We start from the raw sequence: 26,358 nt of genomic DNA on the forward strand, positions 1-26,358 counted from the left end.
CAGTGGCTGTGAATCTTCTCATGTTGGACAATGAAATGCATATTTTGAAGATCTCATTTCAGTGAACCAACGCGTGATGTTACAAGATTGTGCTTGAGTTAAGGATCCGGGCAAAGTTAGACCAACTTTGGTCTAAAATTTAACCAAAGTTAGATTTCAGTGTAACTAAGTTCTGAAAGTTCATTTGTATGAATTTAGATTCCACATTTCAACTAACCTTTAAGAAACTACTTTTTTAAAATGTCAGTGTCCTACCGAAGAACATTGACAATAATTACCTACAAAGGCTGTGAAGACACAGCCACACACCTGTGAGAGGCCGGGTTCTCTTCATACACTTCAATCAAAACAATGTATCTCAGAGGCTGGATGCAGAAGCCCACAGAGGACTCACTGGGATCCATGAAAGTGTGAAGACATTTGCAAAAATGTAAAACAATGACATACTTCCTACTGAGTTTTTTTAAATATATATATATTTTTACTTTTCATGAAACAGATAGTGGGTTTATTTTTTTAACCAAATTTATATAAATGTTAAATGAACTGTACTCCAATAAATTTTTTAATAAAGAAATTATATTAACACTGAAAAATAAATAAGTAAATAAATGTTAAATGAGTTAATAAGTCATAAGCTCTTAGAACAATGCCTGATACACAGTAAGTACAATATAGATATGATGATCTAGCTAGCTAGCTGATAGTGGGTTTATTATTTTTTTTTAAATAAATTAAGAAATAAATATTTAGATTTAAAAAAAAAAAAAACCTTGACATCTACATGATACTCCATGCCTATCGGATCATCCCCAGATGAGTCCAAGGTGTAGCCGAGTTTAGAACCCTAGTGCCTGAGATGATTCTCAAGTTTTGATGCTTGCACCTGGGGTACTTGTTGAATACAGAGGTGCAGCCCCAAGTTACCTCAGGAAAGCTGGACAGCTATGTGTTCTATTAGCTCCCCAGGTGACCTGCACACCTGCAGTGAAGAACCACTGCCTTTCATGGGCAACAGCACCAGACCCCTTTCTTAACTCTGTTCACATACTGGGCCTGTTGTCTGACATCATCTTTTCTTTCCAGAAGACCTGGGTTCCCTTTTCCTTTTCACTGGTTTCAGGAAGCAGAATAACGAGAGGAAGTGCCCTGCTTTAAGCGGAGGGGACTCAGCACAGGTCTGTGATGGAGCCCAGATGTGTCCCCCTCCTGGAGGCCGGGCAGCCTGTCTTGGGTCCCCGAGGAGACTGCCCTCTGGTCTCTGCTGCATGGCACAGAGGTCTGTCTCCACAGCCACTAAAATGGTTTCAGAGGACTGTGCTCTGATGGTTGGGGGACAAATGGACCTACCACCCCCGTCTCCGGAACACCACGTGCTCTTGTTCTGTGTCTCTTTAGAGTTCTGAGGGCTGCCACCTGGGACTTCTGGTCAATCATGAGACACTTGCTCACCTGCTGTCAGTGGGTGCATCAGGGATGGTGGCTCAGCCACAGGCTGGGCTTCAGGAGGAAGGGAGGCCTGGCTGTCACCATCTGCGCCCTCCAAGGGCTGGCACAGGCATGGGAGTGGAGACTCAAGTGTCCCATGAAGGACAGCAAGTCACAGAGGGGTCACGAGCACAGAGACCCTTCAGGCCCCATCCCGAGCTGATGAATTTCTCTCCTTCCACACATTCGTCAAGAATGAGCAGAGGCACACTTTCTGTATACATTTAGATTACTAAATATATATGTGTGTATATATATATATATTTAAATGTGTCTTTATTGGATTATAACTGCTTTACAATGGTGTGTTAGTTTCTGCTGTACAACAAAGTGAATCAGCTATATGTACACTTACATCCCCTCCCTCCTGAGCCTCCCTCCCACCTAAAAATATACTTTAAGAGAAAGGAGCAAGGGAAGGGCTTCTAGAAACCTGCTAAGCTTTTCACAGGTTACAGAATGGTTTCACTCCCCTCCAGGGCAGGTCTGTGCTCCAGTGGTTAGGAGGACAGCAAACTTGCGAACCAATCCTTCCTGCGGAGCAAGGACCCCTTCATGAGCCAGGAGAGAAGCGCAGAGCTCTCTGGCAGCCTCCAGCTTCCTCAACCTGCCCCCGTAAACATGGAGACGAAATCCACTTTTGATACAACAAGCATTTGGTCCCCCTGCTGAGATTTTTGGCAGATTCTAGGTGGAAATGTTCAATGCAACTAAATTCTGCTCACTTCAGTATCTCCTCCATGCCTACCACCATGATGGACCCTAAAGACACAACAGTTAAAGAAGGACAAACACTCACACTCCAGCTCACATGGGCAGAGAAACTGTAGTTCCTGTATTTTGTTTATAATTAACCTGATTTTCCACCTAAGGCACTGCCCTCTGGTTATCAGCAAAAAACAGCATTAAATCACCCCTCAGTCTTCTTCCAGCAGGTAACGTGGATTAGGTGAGAGGACTTGACCGGCCTGAGTGCCTCCATGTCACCTGGCACTCAAAGGGACCATGAAGACTGGAAAGAGAGCCTGACACCAGCAAGGCACTGTACCTTCTACAATCGTAACAGGTGGCGTCACACCACACAGTGCCCTCTGGTTTGTGGTAGAAAGGGAGCAGTATTTGTAAAAGTGTAATGTGAGTTTCTCTTCAGCCTCTCCCATATATCACTTTTACCCCAATTTACCCTAGGAATCCATTTATCTATGGGAATATTAGGATTTGTTTTTAAAGTAGTGCAGAAAGAAAACAGAAGCAATAAGCTGTTTCTGTCATTCAGAACTAGGTTTATGCAGAAGAAAAACTGAATCACAGACTGCTATTTTGAGAGAGAATTCCCCCAATTCTGTCATCTTTGCCTTTTACTTATAAAGGATGCACCCATGAGGCCCTAACTCCTGTGCTTTCCTGAAGGGGAGGGAAAGCATCACTCTGACCAGGAGGACCAGGGATGCTGGTTCTCACCTGGAGGGGTTGTGACCCCCAGAGGACATCTGGCAATGTCTGGGGACATCTCTGGTTGTCACACCTGGGGCGGGGAGGGTTGTGCTACTGGCATCTGGTGAGTAGAGACCAAGAATGCTGCTCAACATCCTACAATGCACAGGATGGCCCCACCACCCGGGATTATCTGGGCCCCGAAGAGAGGTAGGTGCTGAGGCTGAGATCCTACATGGCGACAAAGGTTCTAGAGTGGGGGCCTTAGTCCAGCAATATTGGCATCACTTGGGAACCTGCTAGAAATGCAAGTCCTCAGACCCGACCCCAGACCTACGGCATCATGAATTCTGGAGATGTGGCTCAGCCACTCATGTTTTCCAGGCCCTCCAGACGACTGTGCTGCACACCAGGGTTTAGGCTCCATGGAGGTGAGCAGCTGGCATGTGGGCACACCTGACGCTTCTCAGCTCTGGGGTCTCCTCCCTGCGCTTCACCCAAAAGCATGGCTGTGGGAGGAGCAGTGACAGTAGCTCATGCCCTCCGACCTCCTTGGGCTGCAGAGGCCCTGGTCCACGCGGGGCTGCTGGGCCCTGGCATTTATGGACTTGGGCAGTGTGCACATGATCTTGACTCTCTGGGCTGATCGTAGCCCCCCCGTGCACCTGGCCGGATCCCAGCTCCCACCAGAGCTCTCAGAGCCTCCGAGGTCCAGCGGTGAGTCCTTTGTCCTTGGCTTGGAAGCCTCTCAGATGCCCTCCATATAACGCCAGCTCACCTCCGGGGACCCCCCATTCCAGGCTCCCCAGGGCCTGTCTACACTTTTCAGGAACTGGCAGTGGAGGGAAGATCTTCCCTCTGCCTGCCCGCCGTGCTGGCGGGCTGGTTCACGCCGCGGAGCTGCGGCTCAGAGGGGGTGTGGCCACCCCAGGAGGGCCCGGCGCAAAAGAGGAATCCACAGGAGCTGCGGGTCCGGGGCCAGAGGTGGAGGTGGCAAGAGAATGGGAGGGCGAGGAGAGGCCCCGGAGGGGAATCCAGCCTGCACAAGGCTTGAGTCTCGCAGAAGCAGGGCTTCCATCAGAGTGTGGAAAAGCAACAATGTGGAATGAATGGGAGACTAAAAGGAAAACCCATTTTTTTTTTTTACACTGAAAATACAAAACATATACGAACTGTCTGTCAATTCCTGACTTAACTTGTATATTTGATTTGATTTCTTGGGAAGATGTCTTTGTTTCAGATGTACATGTGTGGGGTCAAGTACTCTGAGCGTTTTCTCATTTTTTCATGGTTTTAGACAGCAGGCACACAGCTTTTATTACAGTAACATGACAAAGGGCAGGCACTGATAGGTTTATTTTGTTGTAAGCATCAGAGACAGGTTAACAAACGTATGCCAAAGGAGGAATGTGCTAGCAGGTTGGGAAATGAAGGGGTGACCCCACGCAGGGCTCAGGGGACAGAGACTCCAGGGTGGTTCCAGCAACCTGGGTGTCCGCACAGTAGGTACTCACTGTCCCACTGTTGAAATGACTCAGCTCAACCACATCCCCGCTTCAAGCTTCAGTATCCTGGAAAGGAAAGGCGGACTGTCTGCGTGCACCCAAGCCCACCCCGGGGGAGAACGGTAGCAGGTGGGGAGGAAGAGCAGCCAGATCATCACGAAGACCTTAAAGAACAGAGTGCAGTGAGTCTCGCAAAGGATGTCTGGATCCTGCTCCCAACAAAAGCCGCAAGGCAGGCTGGGCACAGGGACAGCACAGGCCTCCAGCCAGCAGCACTGTGAGCTGTCGTGGCAGGGCCGTGCGCTCCCTGCCTGTGCCAGCACGAGAAAGAGCAGAAGCGAACGTGACATCTTCAGGAAAGCCAAAAAGTGGAAGATGTTGGGACCACTTTTACAACATGACCAGGGGCCAGAAAGAACAGCCCAGATGTGTGGGGGGAAGGGAGGTCAGGGGGGTCAGTCGGGTTCTGGTGACTAGTGCAGGGGGCTGGGAAGGCTACCCTAACAGGTGAGGCTCAGAGTGGAGCCGTGACAGGTGCAAGAGGAAGTGGGGCTCCCGGGCCAGGGCAGGGAGGAGCAGCCAGGTTCCCGGGAGATGGTGCACATCCCGCCTCCTGTACCCCTGGCTCAACCACAAAGACCCACGAGGACTCTCTGGGATGCGCACGCTACCCTCCAGAACGCCATACCTAGTTGAGAACTGTCTGTGAACTGGATCATTAGGTTAGACTTGAATTCCTCAAAGACAACAATCTGTCAAGAAGAAGGTGGGGTGGCCATGAGACGCGAGCTCGGCCCCGAGGCAAGGGGGGTGTCCCAGTGAGGGGGTCAGGCAGGTGGGAGGTGCAGTCGGGGAGGTCACCTCATTTAATCCAGGCTGAAGCCAGGGTCCTGGAAGGTAAAGGGTTTCCTGGGGACCTATATTCCAATAGCGTCCCAGGTTTTGTCCATTGATGAACACTACTCCTTTCGTCCAGCCCTGAAAAAGATGGAAATGGAGGCTGCAAGCTCCGAGTTCTAGATGTGAAGATGCAAAGGATGAGGAGACACACACACACACACACACACCCCCCAGATCATAGTCACAGACACATTCAGACAGGATGGATCCCCAGCTGTGCCACTTGGTGGGAGGTGACCTGGAGAGTCCTGTGCTACTGCCCCTGGCCTGTGGCTGGCTCATCGCCTCCAGGAGGAGAGCACTGATTTCTAACTCACCCCATGTGTCTGCCCCAAGTCAGGGAAGGGTATTTTCATCTGCCATCAGGCATTTCTCAGAACATGCTGGGCCCAAGACACAATCAAGCTGCAGAACTTCAAATGCAACAGTAAGTGTGTACCAGGATTTCACCTACAGCATCCCTACCACAGGCTGGATGGGAGGCCCTGGAGGGTGTATGGGTCTCAGCATCTGGTCTCATTTGCATCTGGAGGCTAGTGCATCACGCTCACTACCTTCCTCGTGCAGTGGGTCCCACCGATGTCCCCACCAGAACACGTGGCGGGCACTTCAGTCACATTTTGTCTGCCTTCCGTCCCCCACCCCAATCAACACCAGAGAAGGGCCGGCCTCCCAGATGGCTGGGGAGCAGCTTGGATGCCCTCGCACAGGGCAGGGCCCATGCACGCCGGAAGCTTGGGTAGGGGGGGACACAGGCTGGAGAGAAATATCACTGACCTTCATGTTTATGAAGGTGTCTTCGGGGTGACTGCCGAGTCTTAGGAGAGCGAGGAAGAAGGCAGGGCCGTGAGGCTGGAATAAGGTCTGTCTCCAGATGTTGGGAAGGCCCCTAAGGGAGGGAGAGTCAATCCAATGGACAGGTCACGCCCTTCTCGACAACGAGTCAGTTGTGACCTCTGCGGGTCGTCTCCTCCCTGCTGAGCCCAACGACCCCACAATGCAGTACTGAAACAGCAGACCAGGGATGGGTAGGGGCACAGTGACCGCTCTGCCCCGACAACTAGTAACTTGGGGTCCCTTCCTTCAATGTTCGGGGTCCCTGTCTCTTGTGTGAAAACAAAAGGGGTCAGTCTGGAGGGGCTCTGCTGCTCCCCATCTCTGATCAGACACCTTGAATCAATGGTCTGGCACCCACCTTTGTACAAATTTACCCTGCATCTCCAGGCTGTAGATCTTAAATTTTCTCAGTGGAGAACTGCCCAGATAGACGTCCCCGATCAAACCTGCAGAAGAGGGAAGAAAGTGAGCATGAGGTGGGGAGGATGCAGGTATGTGCTTGGGCTGTAGCCAGGGCACCCCTGAAGGAGGCGGGAAGTTTCTGCACAACCCTACATAGACTCTTCCTTCTCCTCCTCCTCCTCCTCCTCCAGTGCCCGCATGCACCTCTCAGAGTAGGTCTCCCACACTGACTGTACCTCCTACAGGTCTGGCCAGCGCAGTGGTTCAGCTAACTTGAACTCTGAGGCAGGTCAAAGCACGTTGAGAAAGAGAAAGAAGGTGCATGTGAGCCAGGACAGCCCAGGGGAGGCCACGGAAGGCTGGGGGAGGTCAGGGGAGGCCAAGGGTAGAATAAGGCAGGCTGGGGGAGTACAGGGGAGGATGGGGGAGGCCAGGGGAGGATGGGCAAACCAAGGGAGGTCAAGGGAGGCCAGGACACAGGCATGGGCTCCAGGGGAGGAACATCAAAGCTCCCAGGGAGGCACTCCGACCACCTTATTCTCCAAGGGCATTTCTACAGCCTCCTTCAAAACCCTCCTGGAAGAGGCAGGGCTGTGCACTGGCTTGGTACTTAGAGAACACCCTCGGGGGAGGCCTGAGAAAGGACATCATCATCCTTTCCCCTCTGTCAAAGCTTCTAGGCACGGGCATCTCATTGGCCGAGAGATTCCGTTCTCTTCCAAACCGTGAACCTGGCCACAGCTGCCCTTGGCCGGGGTAAGAGCAACAAGAATCTCGGCGCCGGGCCCACCTTTTCTCTCCTGATTGATGTCGGGCCCATAGGCACGTCGGCCTTGGTTCTCCACCAGGATCCTCAGCGTCAGGTAGTCCTTGTAGCCCTGCCCAAGACACACCAGCCAGAGGGGGGCCACTTAGGCCCTCTTCTGGAGACTGCTGAGATCTCCCCAAGACTATGATGAGCTCGTAAACAGGGTGACTGACAGAAAGCGGGCCTCAGAACCCCCCAGACCTCTAGCTCTGGGTCAGGCAAACCCTTCAGCTCCTCCTCCTCCTACCCACCACCCCCTCCTATGCGGGGCCTTTTGAGAAATAAAGAGTCACTTGAACATTTCACCAGAGACTCTTTGAGGCGGGTGACCAATCCAGAGTTTTTTGAGCAGCAAATATCCAACATGGAAAAGTTCTGCTCACCCAGAGCACGGACACCTGCTCACCCTCAGAGGGACACACAGCTCACCCCTGCTGGGCCCCTATGCAAGGAGCAATGCGAAGGTCAGTGGGGGAGGAAAGAGGCCAGCAGAGGGCCAGGCCACGCCTAACAACCGAGCCCAGGGCCTAGGCAGGGGCTAGAACTCTCAGTCCACTGACAACGGGTATGTACATTATCCCCGGGAACGGTCAGCTGTTGATGGGCGTGATCCAGGACTCCTATATACTTGTCATCCAAAAACACCTGCCAAAGAAGGAGGGAAAGCACTGTTAGGTCCTGATGAGGAAGGAGGGGAAGAGAAGCCTTGGAAAAGCAAAGAAAAGGGCAAGTTCTAAGAGAAGGACGACCTCCGCCTCCCAGAAGCTTACAAGCTGACCACAAGTTCACAAACAGAGCATACTGAAAACGGCTCTGCCCTGAGATGTGTGAGAAGAGTCCTGACACTAGATCTGGGCCTCGGGCCACTGCAATGGGCGGCGGGAAGGAAAGAGAGCGGAAAGGCCTGCAGCGAATGGGGGGGTGGGATGTGGGGGTGGCAAGGAAGGTAGAGAACGGTGGACACTGTGAAGACATGATGACCACAGGGAGGCGAGGCTCCAGGGGCAGCTGGCATCTGCCCATTCTAGGGATGACCTGAACGTATACCCATGTCTCTGCTGCTACCTGCTATACTGCTTCCACCCCCTTCCGCCCCGAGAAGACTGCTCCAGCCATGCACGACCAGAGAAGGATACACCGTTTGTCCCTTAGATTATCTAAGTTAGATTACAATTTTTCAAAAGAAATTTGATCAAGAGACTATAAAAATTAAAATCCACAAGTATTAAAAACATTAATATTACACAGAACACAGAATTCACATTGTAAGCTTATTAGAGTCTAACAACAAGGTCTACATGCTTAATCGTTTATTGAGCACCTACTGAATGACAATACTTCCCTGGAGAAGAGGTCACCATGGTTAAAACACAAGCCCAGCCCCTGAGAGTTACACAGAGGGGTGACAAGAACACAGACCACCCTGGGCGCTCGCAGGAGAGAGGAGCTGTTTCTCAGATCCAACGACAGCCAAGGGAAAGCGACGGTGGTCTGTAAATGGCAGACAGCCAGGATGCGATTCTCCCTCAGGAAGGAAACTCTGGCTGCCCTACGCAGGAGGGATCAGCAAAGGAGAAACAGGTGAGCTCTCTGAAACAGGAAGGTCAGATACGAGGGTCTGATAGCAGTGCAGCAAGACGCAAAGATGGACTGTAAGACCGTGACAGTGTGGATTTTATTTAATTAATTAATTTGTTTTTTAAAGATTACCCCATGCTTTAACTGAATAAGGGGCCTGACTTTTTAAAAAAATATTTATTTATTTATTTGGCTGCACCAGGTCTTAGTTGCGGCATGAGGGATCTTTAGTTGTAGCATGCAGGCTCTTTTACTTGTGGCATGTGGGATCTAGTTCCCCAACCAGGGATCAAACCCAGGCCTCCTGCATTGGGAGTTCGGAGTCTTAACCACTGGGACCACCACGGAAGTCCCGACAGTATGGATTTTAAAAGAAGAGCAGCTGAGCAACGCGGCACCATCAGGGACCCGGCAAAAGGGTGAGAATGGAGGCAACAGCTTCAGGCTGGGAGGCTGGGGGTCTGCAAACTGATGTGCAGAATTCAGGATGCGGTTTACTCTGGGAGCTAATGACTGGTTTTGGACATGAGTCTGAGAAGCCAAAGAAACGTACATCTAAGTGAAAACACATGTTCGGCAACAAGCAGGAAATAATGGTGTGCAGCTCAGAAGTAATGAGCACAGGGGAGCGCGAAGCCTTGGAAGATGACGCACGCAGGAAGCATAAAAGCCTGCAGAAGACAGCTCTGCGCTGGAGGGAGGGGAGGCGCCTTTGCCCTCAGCAATCCTGCTTTCTGGTCAAAGGCATTTAACTTTGAAAGTCATTCAGCTCCTCTGAGGTCTCCTCATTGGTAACACATATCTTAGATGGGTGTTTTGAGAATGAAGTGAGCAGAGCCGACTGCGAGGTGTCATGGAGGTGTCCGGGGTCGCTGCCCAGTGCACGCGGGGGCTTCTGCAGCTCTTCCCAAGTCTCCACAAAGAAGGCATCAACCCCATTGAGGCTTTAGTGGGGACCTTCCCCAGGAACACCCACATAGCTTAGACCTATGAGAGCACTGGCTTATACACAAAGCATGTCACTGAAGGGACAGAAGTTAAGAAACAGGGCTGATTTTCTGAAGGCTGAAAAGAGATCTGACTGCTCTTCAGACGATCAGCAGCACCATTGGGTTTCACCAGCAGAGAAGGGCAGCTGGGACTCATCCACTGTCCCCTACCTGACCCCGATCTTTAACGTGACCATCTGAGGTGAGGAGGCCTCCACTGGTGATGACAGTCTCATAAAGGATGTACCCGAAAGACTGACCACTCCCTTCGTTCACAGACAGCTGCTCCATGGAGATCGGTCTGGTAGACCTGATGGGCTGCGGCAGAAACGAGAGAAAATGCCAGGCTAAAGGTTCAGGCTGGATAGAAACATTTTAGAAACACCCCACCCCACCCCACCCCCCCACACACAAAACCCACCTCTCCAAAGGAATGGCCCCCCAAGAGTCTTGGGGACAGGAATAAGAAAAGGAATATGTGATGATAACCATGCTTAAGTATCACATGTAAATTGCCCTTTTTGCTTTCCAAACCAACCTCATATTTCCCTACATGTGCTAGCCAGGGAGGTATTCTCTCTCTCTCTCTCTTTTTTTGTTTTGTTTTGTTTTGTTTTTGATGGAAAAGCTGGAGTCAAGAAAAGAGAATGATTTGTCGAACTTGCTCACCAATTCATGATGGGTTGCAGGAATCTCAACTCAGGGAGACCAGATTCTGCCTGTTCTCAGCCTTCTCTCCTATCCAGCCTTTCTCTCTAAGAGAAATCATCCTGTGCATGGTCTGGCAGACCCTGACTATTCATGAATGTGCTCAGCCTGTGCTGACCAGAAGCTCTCCACATCTGGCTCACCCTCACATCCACTGGACTTTTCCAGCTGAGGGTCCATGGATGGACCCAACACTTACCATCCTACTCTTTCTCCTTCTCAAAGAGCAACACCAACATCCAGTTAAAAAGGTGAGAGTCTGGACAACGTCTGCCGTTTCCATCTTCCTCCTCACCCCCCCATCACCCAGCCATCACCTCCTTCAGAGTCTGGCTCTAATCTCTGCTTCTGACCCTTCTTCCCCCTCCCATCATGCAAGCTCAACCTTAGACTGACTTCTACCTGGGCTCAGTGCCTGAGCCTGGCCTCACTATAATCTGTCTCCACACAGCTACCAAAGTAATCCTTCTGAAATGCAGAGCTGGTCAGCTGATCCCCAGCCCTGCTTTAAAATAGCTTCCCATAACATGCAGGGAAATGTTCAAATCTCTCAGCATAAAAACATGGTCCTTCAGAACTTCTTGGAGAAATAGATGATTCCAAGTCAGGGGAGCCACACGACCTGAAACATCCTGGGGGACCAAAGAGCAAAGATGTCAAAAGCTACTGGTGTCATGTCAAGAGGACACAGGAGCCAATGTAACAGAACGCCCCCTGGTCTAAAACGAGACAATCTGAGCATAAAAAAGAATGCCTGCCTTGGGGTAGAAATGTGTCAAATGTGTTAAAATGTGAGAGTTTATCATCAAACAAAGAGCAATAGCAGCAAAACAACTCACTGGCCACCTTTAGAGACTATCCAGGAATAAAGTCATTTTTATCCTGCTAAAAGAAAATACTTGAACTTTTGTCCTGACTTTTCTGTACAAACTGTACGTTCAGGTACCAGGACAACTGGTGAAGGAAATGTCAAATCTCTGTAGAATTCAGGTGAATAAATGCAGAGGGAATAATAGAATTAGATTAATACCACTTTGAAAGCCTTAATGAAATACTGGATATAGGCAATCATTATTAATGGCTGCTGAAATCATTAGGTAAAAGGCTGATGGGAAATCATTAATGAATTGATTGGTCTAACACCACCTGAATCCACTGAGCCATTATGAAAACAGAAACAACCAGTCATTATGTGCCCGGGATATGATACATGAAAAGTACAACAGCACCACCTATGAAGCAAACAATCTGAAAAACAAAAAACAAAAAAACAAACAAAAGAAACACCTACTTAAATCTCATCAAACATCTAGATCTCTCAGTTTTCAGAAAATGCATGAAGTATGAAGACACATTTCCACACACATGGGGATCTAATAGCAGAACCCAGAATGTAGGGAATTTGATAGTACAAATAGCTTCTTTCACAAATGAATAAAAAGGGACAAATCTTTAGATTAAAAAAGACTTCAGAGACATATCAACTAAGGCAATGTGTGACTGACCCAAACTGGATCCTGAGATTAAATCAATGCTAAAAAATTACCAGACAGTTGAGAACATTTGAACACTGGATGTATTGTGACTTTAAGCAGTTCTGTGCTAACGCTAGTTTGTACCAGCTCATGGGAGCCAACCGTACACTTGTCTTCCTGACTGTGTTTCATGCCATCATGTCAGCAGCTTAAATCAGCCACAGTGGGAGTATCTACACCACAGGAACTGACAAACACTGCTAATTAGAGTTTTTTCTTCTGGAGAGTCAGTTGTGAAACATCTCCCTGGGGATCACTGACTCTAAGGGATTATTATTATCATCACCACCACCACCACCACCTCCATCATCACCACCATCACCATCATCATCACCATCATCATCACCATCATCACCACCATCACCATCATCATCATCACCATCACCACCATCACCATCATCATCACCATCATCACCATCACCACCTCCATCATCACCACCATCACCAACATCACCATCACCATCACCACCATCACCATCATCATCATCACCACCATCACCACCATCATCAAGGTGATAATGATCTTGTTGTTGTATTTCTAAAAAAGAGTCCTTATCAGAGAAAAAGATGGCGGTGAAGTAGAGGGACGTGGAATGCATCCCTCTCCACAGATGCATTGGGAATGCACCAAAAGATGCAATAATTCCCACAGAGAACCAGCTGAACACCAGCAGACGGCCTCGGACACCAGAAAGGACTGCAAGGAGCCCGACATAACTGGTAGGGAGGCATCTACGATGGCTCAAAGAGGGTGAAGCAGCGGAGCTGCGGCAGACGGGAGGGAGTGAGAAACACACGGAGGGTCTGCACCGCAGCTCAGTGTTCCCGGACCAAGACGTTGATCCACAGCTGAACAGAGGGAGCGGGAGCGTGGGGACCGGAGGGCTGGTTCAGGGTGAGAAACGTTGTTGCCAGTAAGGTGACGGACAGAGAGGACAGGAGGGAAGAGGTCCGCGGCGAGGAGTGCCCGCCCCTGAGAGCTGCCCGGCCATGATGGCGGCTGGAGGCTGCGGGCTCACGGGTTGGGGGGAGGAGCCGCGGCCATAGCCTCTCTCTCTCTCTTTTGGTGCCTCTGCAACAGGCAGTGGAGAGACGCCCTGTGGGCCACCTATGGCGCTCAGGGATAACAAGTACCCTCAGGCACTCAGGCGGGGCTGGATTAAAACCCCCTGGAACACCAGCAGCAGGGAGGCTGCAGAGAGAAAAAAAAAAAAACCCGAGAGAGGCCCAACTCTGAGACTTTCTGTTTACACCTGAGCCACAGGTGTCCCTCTGCAACAGGCACCTCCAAGCCCGACTGAAACAACAGTAGGCCACTGCTCACTCACTCCCAGGGGAAGGAGCCACTATTGTACCCTCTCCCTCCCCACACACCTACGTTTACAGACAAACAATAAAGGAAGCTCTGCTGGCCACAGAATAATGCAAAAAAACCCAAGGTGAGTAGAAGGACACTTACAGCTGAGACTCTAAGGAAACAGAAATATTAACATTAGTCTGAGGCTTGGACAGTCTTCTATAAACACCTCTATCGCCAGGACAAGCAACCCCAAAAGTCTGGACAACCATGAGGAAACAACGGAACACCATTCAGGCAAAGGAGCAGGAAAAAAACCCACAAGACCAAATAAATGAGGAGGAAATAGGAAAAATGCATGAAAAAGAATTCAGAGTGATGATAGTAAAAATGATACAAAATCTCGATAACAAAATAGAGAAAGTACAAGAAACAGTTCATAAGAACTCAGAAAAACAAACAGCAATAGATAACAAAATAACTGAATTAAAAATACTCTAGATGCTATAACCAGCAGAATGACTGAGGCAGAAGAACAAATAAGTGAGTTGGAAGATAGAATGGGGGAAATAACTGCCACAGAGCAGGAAAAAGAAAAAAGAATAAAAAGATTAGAAGACAGTCTCAGAGACCTCAGTGATAACATTAAGCATACCAACATTCGAATTATAGGCGTCCCAGAAGAAGAAGAAAACAAGAAAGGGTCTGAGAAAATATTTGAAGAGGTTATAGTGGAAAAATTCCCCAACATGGGAAAGGAAATAATTCACCAAGTCCAAGAAGCACAGAGAGTCCCATACAGAAGAAACCCAAGGAGAAATACACCAAGGCACATATTAATCAAACTAACGACAATTAAACACAAAGAAAAAATATTAAAAGCAGCAAGAGAAAAGCAACAAACAACATATAAGGGAAAACCCATAAGGATAACAGCTGACCTTTCTACAGAAACTCTGCAGGCCAGAAGGGAATGGCAGGATATACTGAAAGTCCTGAAAGAGAGAAACCTACAGCCAAGAATACTCTACCCAGCAAGAATCTCATTCAGATTTGAGGGAGAAATCAAAAGCTTTCCAGACAAGCAAAAGTTAAGAGAATTCAGCACCACCAAACCAGCCTTACAACAAGTGCTAAAGGAACTTCTCTAAGTAGGAAACACAAGAAAAGGAAAACACCTACAAATACAAACCCAAAACAATTCAGAAAATGGTAATTGGAACACACATGTCAATAATCACTTTAAATGTAAATGGATTAAATGCTCCAACCAAAAGACACAGACTGGCTGAATGGATACAAAAACAAGACCCTTCTATATGCTGCCTACAAGAAACTCACTTCAGACCAAGGGATACATATAGACTGAAAGTAAAGGGATGGAAAAAGATATTCCATGCACATGGAAATCAAAAGAAAGCTGGAGTAGCAATACTCATATCAGACAAATTAGACTTGAAAGTAAAGACTATTAAAAGAGACAAGGAAGGGCACTACATAATGATCAAGGGATCCATCCAAGAAGAACATATCACAGTGGTAAATATCTATGCCCCCAACATAGGAGCACCTCAATACATAAGGCAAATGCTAACAGCTATAAAAGGGGACATCGACAGTAACACAATTATAGTGGGAGACTTGAACACCCCACTTACATCAATGGACAGATCATCCAAACAGAAAATAAATAAAGACACACAAACTTTAAATGACACATTAGACCATCTCGACTTCATTGATATTTATAGGACATTCCATCCAAAAACGACAGAATACACTTTCTTCTCAAGTGCACACGGAACATTTTCCAGGATAGATCACATCTTGGGTCACAAATCAAACCTCAGCAAATTCAAGAAAATTGAAATCATATCAAGCATCTTCTCAGACCACAACGCCATGAGACTAGATATCAATTACAGGAAAAAAACTGCAAAAAATACAAACACATGGAGGCTAAACAATTCACTATTAAACAACCAGGAAATCACTAAAGAAATCAAAGAGGAAATCAAAAAATATCTAGAAACAAACGACAATGAAAACACAACAACCCAAAATCTATGGGACGCAGCAAAAGCAGTTCTAAGAGGGAAGTTTATAGCAATACAGTCCTACCTTAAGAAACAAGAAAATGATCGAATAAACAACCTAATCTTACACCTAAAACAATTAGAAAAAGAAGAACAAAGAAACCCCAAAGTGAGCAGAAGGAAAGAAATCATAAAGATCAGAGCAGAAATAAATGAAAAAGAAAGGAAGAAAGCAACAGCAAAAATAAATAAAACTAAAAGCTGGTTCTTTGAGAAGATTAACAAAATTGATAAACCATTAGCCAGACTCATCAAGAAAAAAAGGGAGAAGATGCAAATCAACAGAATTAGAAATGAAAAAGGAGAAGTAACAACGGACACTTCAGAAATACAAAAGATCATGAGAGACTACTACAAGCAACTATATGCCAATCAATTGGATAACCTGGAAGAAATGGATACATTCTTAGAAAAATACAATCTTCCAAGACTGAACCAGGAAGAAATAGAAACCATGAACAGACCAATCACAAGTACAGAAATTGAGGCAGTGATTAAAAATCTCCCAACACACAAAAGCCCAGGACCAGACGGATTCACGGGCGAATTCTATCAAACATTTAAAGAAGAGCTAATACCTATCCTTCTCAAACTCTTCCAAAATATTGCAGAAGGCGGAACACTCCCAAACTCATTCTACGAGGCCACCATCACCCTGATACCAAAACCAGGCAAAGGTGTCACAAAAAAAGAAAATTACAGACCAATATCACTGATGAATATAGATGCAAAAATCCTCAACAAAATACTAGCTAACAGAATCCAACAGCACATTAAAAAAAGTCATACACCATGATCAAGTGGGTTTTATCCCTGGGATGCAAGGATTCTTCAATATACGCAAATCAATCAATGTGATACATCATATCAACAAATTGAAGGATAAAAACCATATGATCATCTCAATAGATGCAGAAAAAGCTTTTGACAAAGTTCAACATCCATTTATGATAAAAGCTCTCCAGAAAATGGGCATAGAAGGAAATTACCTCAACATAATAAAAGCCATATATGACAAACCAAAAGCCAACATCGTTCTCAATGGGGAAAAACTGAAAGAATTCCCTCCAAGAACAGGAACAAGGCAAGGGTGTCCACTCTCACCATTATTATTCAACATAGTTTTGGAAGTTTTAGCCACAGCAATCAGAGAAGAAAAAGAAATAAAAGGAATACAAATTGGAAAAGAAGAAGTCAAATTGTCACTCTTTGCAGATGACATGATATTATACATAGAAAACCCTAAAGACTCTACCAGAAAACTGCTAGCACTCATTGATGAGTTTAGTAAAGTAGCAGGATACAAAATTAATGCACAGAAATCTCTTGCATTCCTATACACTAACAACGGAAGAGCAGAAAGAGAAATTAAGGAAACTCTCCCATTCACCATTGCAACCAAAAGAATAAAATACCTAGGAATAAACCTGCCTAAGGAGGCAAAAGATCTGTATGCAGAAAACTTTAAGACACTGATGAAAGAAATCAAAGATGACACAAACAGATGGAGGGACATACCATGTTCCTGGATTGGAAGAATCAACATCGTGAAAATGACTGTACTACCCAAAGCAATTTACAGATTCAATGCAATCCTGATCAAATTACCAATGGCATTTTTCACAGAACTAGAGCAAGAAATCTTACTATTTGTATGGAAACACAAAAGACCCCGAATAGCCAAAGCAATCTTGAGAAGGAAAAATGGAGTTGGTGGAATCAGGCTTCCTGACTTCAAACTATACTACAAGGCCATAGTGATCAAGACAGTATGGTACTGGCACAAAAATAGAAAGGAAGATCAATGGAATAGAATAGAGAACTCAGAAGTAAGCCCAAACACATATGGGCACCTTATCTTTGACAAAGGAGGCACGAATATACAATGGAAAAAAGACAGCCTCTTCAATAAGTGGTGCTGGGAAAATTGGACAGCTACATGTAAAAGAATGAAATTAGAACACTTCCTAACACCATACACAAAAATAAACTCCAAATGGATTAAAGACCTATATGTAAGGCCAGACACTATAAAACTCCTAGAGGAAAACATAGGCAGAACACTCTATGACATACATCAAAGCAACATCCTTTTTGACCCACCTCCTAGAATCAGGGAAATAAAATCAAGAATAAACGAATGGGACCTCATGAAACTTAAAAGCTTTTGCACAGCGAAAGAAACCATAAACAAGACTAGAAGGCAACCCTCAGAATGGGAAAAAATAATTGCCTATGAAACAACGGACAAAGGATTAACCTCCAAAATATACAAGCAGCTCATGCAGCTTCATACCAAAAAAGCAAATAACCCAATCCACAAATGGGCAGAAGACCTAAATAGACATTTCTCCAAAGAAGACATACAGATGGCCAACAAACACATGAAAAGATGCTCAACATCACTCATCATCAGAGAAATGCAAGTCAAAGCCACAATGAGGTATCACCTCACACCGATCAGAATGGCCATCATCACAAAATCTGGAAACCACAAATGTTGGAGAGGGTGTGGAGAAAAGGGAACTCTCCTGCACTGTTGGTGGGACTGTAAGTTGGTACAGCCACTATGGAAAACAATTTGGAGGTTCCTTAAAAAACTACAAATAGAACTACCATATGATCCAGTAATCCCACTCCTGGGCATATACCCAAAGAAAACCATAATCCCAAAAGAAACATGTACCATAATGTTTATTGCAGCACTATTTACAATAGCCAGGACATGGAAGCAACCTAAATGCCCATCAACAAATGAATGGATACAGAAGATGTGGCATATATATACAATGGAATATTACTCAGCTATAAAAAGGGATGAGATGGAGCTATATGTAATGAGGTGGATAGACCTAGAGTCTGTCATACAGAGTGAAGTAAGTCAGAAAGAGAAAGACAAATATTGTATGCTAACTCACATATATGGAATCTAAAAATGGTACTGATGAACTCAGTGACAAGACAAGAACAAGGACGCAGATGCAGAGAATGGACTGGAGAACTCGAGGTTTGGGGGGGGTGGGGGGTGAAGGGGAAGCTGATACGAAGCAAGAGAGTAGCACAGACATATATATCCTACCAGCTGTAAAATAGATAGCCAGCGGGAAGTTGTTGTATAACAAAGGGAGTTCAACTCGAGGATGGAAGATGCCTTAGAGGACTGGGACGGGGAGGGTGGGGGGGACTCGAGGGAGGGTGGGGGGGGAGTCAAAGGAGGGAGGGAATATGGGAATATGAGTATAAAAACAGATGATTGAACTTGGTGTACCCCCCAAAAAAAAATAAATTAAAAAAAAAAAAGAGTCCTTATCTTTTGAGATACACTGAACTATTTACAGTTGAAATTATACGATGTCTGAAATCTGCCTTAAAATAATAAATAATCTTATACAGAGTAGGGAGTAGGGGGGAAAGTTAAGGTATAAATGAAACAAGATTAGCCATATATTGATAAGGTCGAGGCTGAGTGTTGAGCATATAGGGTCCACTACTATTCTCTCTGCTTTTGTTTATGTTTTCAAAATTCCATAAGAAAAAAGTTAAAGGTGAGACCACAAAGGGCTCCCCGATATGTGGTGCCTGGCTCCCTGCCCACCACTCCCCCACGGACTTCCCTCCAGGCCCACCTGCAGTTTCCTCTGTCTTTACAAATGGTACCCCAGTGCCTCCCTTCCCCCTCCCCCTCCAGCCTGCTATCATCCCACTAGTTCCCATTCTCAGTCACCTCAATTTGGACAGAATCTTGGATCCTCTGATTGCCCAGCATTCTGACTGTATCTCTACAATAATAACAGCTCACACACATTTTGCACTTACTTTGTGCCAAATACAGATACTACTGCTTAAATTACACAACGATCCTGTGAGGTAGGTGCAATTACTAGCCTTATTTTACAGGTGAGAAAACTTAGGTAGAATTAGGTTAAGTGACCTCCCTCAGATAAAAATACTGGGGCAGGGACTTCCTAGGTGGTGCAGTGGTAAAGAACCTGCCTGCCAATGCAGGGGACACGGGTTCGAGCCCTGCCCTGGGAAGATTCCACATGCCACAGAGCAACAAGCCCGTGCGCCACAACTATTGAGCCTGTGCTATAGAGCCCGTGAGCCACAACTACTGAGCCCATATGCCACAACTATTGAAGCCCACGTGCCTAGGGCCTGTGCTCCACAACAAGAGAAGCCACTACAACGAGGAGCCTGCGCACCACAATGAAGAGTAGCCTCTGCTCAAAGCAGCTAGAGCAAGCCCGTGCACAGCAACAAAGACCCAACACAGCCAAAAAATAAATTAAATAAATAATAATAATAATAATAATAAAATAAATTAAAAAAATATATACTGGGGCAGGACCAAACCCCATGTGACTCAGAGCTTCCCTTGATGATGCTGAGCTGCCTGCATCCCTCTACCAAGGGAACGAAGACCCTCCAGTCTCTCTCCCGCTTACCTTTCCTACCCCTTAGACCAGAACAACATCTTGATAATGCAGTCCCTCAAACATGAATGTTTAGCAATGGTTGCAGGAATAACTGTGCAGATTTTTCTCAAACTGTGCTCGTCTGAATCCTAGCGGTAAGTCTGAAGTGGCACATGGATCATCCCAGAGAAGGGATGGCCGACCCTTAGGGTGGGTGAAAGTACAGAGCCTCAGAACCGCCCTGACCAAACCAGTGCAGGCCTTATGTGAGTTTGAAGAAAGAGTCTCCACTAAAATAAAATTTAAAAATTATCGCTCTGGATCCAGGCAGCGTGCCTTCATTCTGCCCATCTTCGGAAGGCTGAGAAGGCCATGGAAGGGAGCGTTCTTGGTACCTTGCCATGCTTACGCTCCTCTTCAAATTCTCTTCCTCTGAATTCTCAACCTCGATTTCCTATTCTGAAATGTACAATTAGGAGAAGGGACTAAAACTGCTAAGACTGCTTTCTGTCCCCGGATGATTTACTCCCTCTTCTTGAAGTGAAGCCTCTCCTCTACCCCTTCTGTGTCCCACGCTGTCACCCCCAGGGACTCACCTTGTCCATGTAAGGCAGGATGTCCCACAGGGATATGAAGTAAGTTGCTGCCACTGACTGGTATACAACCTTAGGTCTATTCTCTGGTTTCCAGAAACTGGGAACGTCTGCAATGAAAACCAGGAGGTTGGGCCCTTCCAGAGTCCTTCCCCAAACCTGTTCAAGAGCACAGTACTCTTGGTACTCTGCTGTACCAAGAACGAAGGGCCCGGTCACAGGGCCAGCCTCCCCAATGCCAGGAAGAGTCAGGAGGCGGGCAGTGATTGAGTGGCATCCTCTCACACCCAGAGGCCCTGGGGAGGGCACCCTGCTGCCCCAGAAATCGGAGGCAGCACATCAGCCCCTCCACTGAGCCCGCAGCCTCAACCCCACCTACTCATCATGATCTCCTAAAACCCAGTGGGAAAACACACATGCTCAGATTCTGCCCCTTCCTCCCCATCTCAACCTAGACATGCTTATTTTGCAGCTCTGGGAAGGTCCTGGCCCCTCTGCTTTCCACAGAGGGTCCCGATGCCTGGCTGTGACTGAGCAACATCACCCGGATGCGGAGGGTGGGGGTGGGCCTACATCTCATGTAGATGGAGTTCCCAGCACCTGATGATAAAATACACCGGCGCAAGCTGGGCGTCTCCAGAGAAGAACATCCGTACCCATTCCCTCAACCCCTCTGCACAGCACAGAGACCACTGAAGGGGCTGAGTTACTTCAGACTGAGGGTGTCGCGGGTACCTGTAACAGATTGAAAAAACTCTTGAAATGTAAGATACTCGGGCGTATATGCTCCATCCTCTGTCAGCAGTGCCCCATAGTCTGAAAAATATAAAGAAATCTGTCACTTCCCCTAAGAAAGCCCCAGCTTCAGGGAAGGAAAAGATGACACTTGGTACTGAGTGAAAGGACCTTTCATACAGCAGCTCTGGGAGGAAAATCCTTAGGCACTAGGCAAGAAAATGCCAAAACCCAGCTCATCCAAACCAGGAGCCCTCTGCCAAGCTCTCCCAGGGCTTTAGTTGGAAGCCATGAACACCAGCCTCTGGCAGTAACAAGCCCAGGCTGAGAGCCCAAGGTGCTGGGAGCCCAAGATGCTGGGACCCAGTGGTTTCTTGCTCCTGTTCCATTTCTGACAGAACTCCTTTCTCTCTTTCACCTTCACTTTCCTCTGGTCTCTTAGGAGTGTTGCAGACTAGGGGAGACCTAGTCATCAACACCCAACAACCCAGTATATTGAGATCAAAGGAATGGGTCTTGCAGTGAGCCCCAGAGAACAAAGGTTTGCACAGTGGATAGAAGGGCTTAACTACTGATTTCTCTGCTTGCAAAGCCCCAGACAGCTTAGACTCCAGAAGTGGGTCACTCCCAGAGCTGTTCAGCCCTCCGTCCCCAGCATATATTGAAGATGAAACAAACGAACAGCTCCTAGAGATCATTCTCCAAGGCCCAGCCAGGAAGCTCCAGTCTCACGTGGCCGAGTGGCCAAGGTCAGAGACAGCCGAGGGGACCAGTACTTGCCGTAGCTGGTGACCATAGGGAGGTAGACGTTGGAAGATGCGGATCCACCCATGAAGCCGAAGTTGGTGCCACCATGGAACATGTAGAAGTTGAGGGAAAACCTGAGCTGGAACATTTCCCGCACGTCTTTCATTAACACTGCACGTGGGCGGGAGGAAGGGAAACGCGAGACAGAGACAATGGCCCCTTGTGTGATGTTGAAACTGTACATATTAAACATCTGCTTGGGCATCTTTGTCTTGTATGTCCAGCTCAGTGTTTCTGAAGCACTGAGTAACTTGTCACAGTGACTGGTCTGAAATCATGGCACCGGGAACACTGACCTTCAAACCACTTTCTAATGATCTGCATCAATTCTCCAGGAAGGAGGTGACAGATAGTTTGGAACCAGATAACACCCTGCTTCCCCCCAAAACGCTGTTCTTGAACTGCCTTCTTCCTCAGAATAACTCACTCTCATTACTTTAACAGCTTCGACAAATACAATTATACTGGAAACCTTGTTAAAATCACAGTGACCCCTGGGGTGCCCGTTCTGTGCTGTCATTTTACCTGTGCAGATGTCTGAAGGGTGTCTACTTCATTACACTGACACTTACAAAGCTATAATATCTAGCAGTCTTGCCAACTAAATCTCAAGTACTCTAATCAGCAGGAAAAAAAAAACAGGCCAGTGCTCTCTGTGTCCTGTCTTCCCCCAAGAGAGCAACATAGGTGAACTCACGATGCAAATCCAGGGTGTTGCGGGGACTGCCCCATACATCGAAAGACTTCGCTGTGTACACCGTCATCATGACGGGGCTGGCACCCTGAGAACATCAGAGTGGCAATTCAGTCAAGTCTGGTGCAGTTAAGAGGTCCTGAGTCACCCACAAGGGCATCATGCCAGGTCCAGCTCTCACAGCCGCCTGGACCACTCAGAGTCCCCCTGCCACCTCCCATGCCCACAACACACTCTTGGGCCCATCGCTCCTCTTGTGGTTTCACTGGCTTGGGCTTCGGTAAAATCAACTGCCCATCAAATGAGAATTCCCACACACTTCCTGGCTCCCACTCTTCCCTCTGCCATCCCTGTGCCATCTCTAGGCCCTTCACCTCCCCAAGCCTTTGGGATTTGCAAGCCTCTCTATTCAAGCTCAGACCCCACAGTTAAAGTCAGCCTTTCAACATTGCTCCTCCGAGCTCTGAAAGTTAAAGCAGCCTTGGAATTTCTGCTCTCAACGCTGGGACCCTTGCAACCAGCCCCCTGCAGCACCCATGTTCGTGCCTAAGCTGCTAAATGCTTCAAAGAAAGTAAAACAAACAAAAAACAAGAAAACACTGCAACTTCGTCCACCACAAAATGATGCGATTTGACTGATCTTTGTATACATTTCTGCCTGGCATTCTTTAGTTAAACATTTTAAAAATATTCTGCTGAATTCCAAAAATAAAGTTTTCACTCCTTGAAGGCTAATTAAACTAAAGCTATGTGTTTCAAGCTCCTGCAGCTTCCTCCCTCTAGATCCCACAGAATCCCCATTCATAGCTTCTTCCATTAGAAAGGACTCTTTATCTGAGGTTTGCTGGCCCACCACTTCTCCCCTCAGGGGGGCACTGCCCTCTCTAAATACTACCCCCTGCAGCCACCTTGTACTTTCATGTCATGATGAATTCATCCTCACAAAAGGCAGTACATTCCATTCATGGAGAATTCAGGTTGTTAGAAATTACAACCTATGTAATTGAGCCAATACGTTTTGTTATTCATTTTATCCACTGAAACTAATTCTGGTGTCTAGTACCACAAAGACGTTCCCTTTCCCATGAAAATGCTCCCAAATTTTGAAGATGCCACCAAATGAGTCTTCCTTTAATGTGAGACTCATTCCCAGTTCCTTTACCCCTTTTTTTAAGAACATCTACTTTACAATCTTTCAGCAAATTTCAATTAAACAATTCAGTGCTATCAACCATAGTCATCAGTTATACATTACAGACCTTATTTATCCTATAAGTGAACGTTTGTACCTCTCCCTATTTCCGCTGATGACCTCCAGCCTCTGGCAACCACTTTTCTGCTCTGTTGTATGCGTCTGCTGTTCTGTTTTTAGTTTTTTGGACACCACAGCTAAATGACACCACGTTTGTTGTCTTTCACTGTGTGGCTTATCTCACTTGCATAATGCTCTCCAGGTTCATCTATGTTGTCACAAATGACAGATTTTCTTCTCTTTTAAGGCTGAATGTATTCCATTTTGTACATATATCCCATTTTCTTTACCCGTTCTTCCATTGTTATACACTTGGGTTGTTTCCACACCTTGGCTACTGTGACTAATGCAGCTGTGAATGTGGGAGTACAAGTAGCTCTTCAGGATAATAACTTCGTATACCTAGAAACAGGATTGCTGGATTATATGGTACCTCTATTTTCAATTTCTTGATGAGCCTCCATACTTATTTCCATAGTGGCTGCACCAGTTTACATTCTCATCAACAGTGCACAAGGGTTCCCTTTTCTCCATATCCTCCCCAGCATTCATCACCTCCTGTCTTTTAAATAACAGACATCTGAACAGGTGTGAGGTGATATCTCATTGTGGTTTTGATTCACATTTCCCTGATGATTAGGTGTTGAGCACCTTTTCGTATACCTGTTGTATACACTTGTAGGTCTTCCTTGGAAAAATGTCTATTTAGGTCTTTCACCCATTTTTAAATTAGGTCATTTGGCTGTTTGCTATTAAGTTGTATGAGTTCCTTGTATATTTTGGATATTAACCCCACAGCAGATGTGTGGTTTGCAAATGTTTTCTCCCCATTCCATAGGATGGCTTCCCTTTTGTTGGTGGTTTCCTTCACTTTTTAGTCTGCTATTGTCCCATTTGTTTACTCTTGCTTTTGTTGCCTTTGCTTTGGGTGTCAAATCCAAAAAATTCACCAAGATTGATGTCAAGGAGTTCAGTCTTTTGTTTTCCTCTAGGAGATTTATGGTTTCAAGTCTTACATTCAAGTCTTTAATCCACTTTGAGTTGACTTGTATACTGTGGAAGATAGAGGTCCAGTGTCACCCTTTTGCATGTGGATATCCAGTTTTTCCAACCATTTCTTAGACACTATCCTTTCCCCACTGTATATTCTTGGCATCTTTACTGAAAATTAATTGCCCATAAATGCATGGGTTTCTTTCTGGACTCTCTTCTGTTACATCAATCTGTCTGTTTTTATGCCAATACCATACTGTTTTGATTCTACAGCTTTGTAATAGAGTTTGAAATCAGAAAGCATGATGCCTCTAGCTTTGTCCCTCTGAAGATTGCTTTGGCTATTTGGAGTCTTTTGTGGTTCAATACAAATTTTACAATTGTGTTTTTTCTATTTCTGTGGAAAGCACCATTGGGATTTTTATAGGAACTTCAGTGAATCTCTAAATGGGATTGCTTTCTTAATTTCTCATTCTGATAGTCTGTTTTACTGGCTAGAAATACATGTGATTTTGTATATTGATATTGTATCCTATAACTATACTAAAATCATTTATTAGTTCTAACAGTTTTTTGGGTGGCTTCTTTAGGGTTTTCTATATAGAATATCACACCATCTGCAAATAGAAAGTTTTCTTTCTTTCTTTCCTATTGGAATGTCTTTTATTTCTTTTTCTAGCCTAATTTCTCTAGTTAGGACTTCTAGTACTATGTTGAATAAAAGTGGTAAGAGTAAGCATCCTTGTCCTGTTCCTGATCTTAGAGGAAATCCTTTCAGTTTTTCACCACTGAGTATGATGTTGGCTGTGGGTTTATCATACATGGCCTTCATTGTGTTGAGGTATGTTCCTTCTATACCCAACTTGTTGAGCATTTTTATTGTGAAAGAATGTTGTATTTTGTCAAATGCTTTTTATATATTTATTGGGATCATATAAATTTTATCCTTTGTTAATGTGGCAGATATTTACTTGAATATTTATTTGAATATGTTGAATCAGCTTTGCTGCCCTAGAATAAATCCCACTTGGTCATGGCATATGATTCTTTCAATGTATTGCTAAATCTGGTTTGCTAATATTTTTGTTGAAATTTTTACATCTATATTTATCAGGGATATTAGCCAATAATTTTCTTTTTTTATAGTGTCCTTGTTTGGCTTTGATATCAGGATAATTCTGGCCTCATAAAAATATGTTTGGAAGTGTTCCCTCTGCTTCTATTTTTTGAAAGAGTTGGAGAAGGATTGGCATTAGTTCTTCCTTAAAGAATTCACCAGCAAAGCCATC

General features: G+C 46.0%; 1 protein-coding gene across 1 annotated transcript in view; it reads right to left on the bottom strand.

Moving 5' to 3' along the window:
• Positions 1-4,270: 4,270 nt before the first annotated feature.
• The window catches only part of LOC130860912 (beta-galactosidase-1-like protein 2), a 56,668-nt gene continuing 34,580 nt past the window's right edge, over positions 4,271-26,358 (bottom strand). Inside the window, exons 9-20 of the mRNA XM_057749450.1 lie at positions 22,828-22,912; positions 22,104-22,241; positions 21,324-21,404; positions 20,592-20,698; positions 10,113-10,259; positions 7,963-8,019; positions 7,357-7,444; positions 6,523-6,610; positions 6,105-6,216; positions 5,289-5,405; positions 5,116-5,179; positions 4,271-4,493 (exon numbers count right to left, since the gene is read on the bottom strand). Coding sequence (XP_057605433.1) covers positions 4,486-4,493; positions 5,116-5,179; positions 5,289-5,405; positions 6,105-6,216; positions 6,523-6,610; positions 7,357-7,444; positions 7,963-8,019; positions 10,113-10,259; positions 20,592-20,698; positions 21,324-21,404; positions 22,104-22,241; positions 22,828-22,912 — 1,092 coding nt within the window. The 3' untranslated portion in view covers positions 4,271-4,485. The remainder of the gene's footprint in view (positions 4,494-5,115; positions 5,180-5,288; positions 5,406-6,104; positions 6,217-6,522; positions 6,611-7,356; positions 7,445-7,962; positions 8,020-10,112; positions 10,260-20,591; positions 20,699-21,323; positions 21,405-22,103; positions 22,242-22,827; positions 22,913-26,358) is intronic.

This window comes from Hippopotamus amphibius, chromosome 9 (genome assembly GCF_030028045.1).
Source record: "Hippopotamus amphibius kiboko isolate mHipAmp2 chromosome 9, mHipAmp2.hap2, whole genome shotgun sequence".
In the NCBI taxonomy this organism is placed as follows: Eukaryota; Metazoa; Chordata; class Mammalia; order Artiodactyla; family Hippopotamidae; genus Hippopotamus; species Hippopotamus amphibius.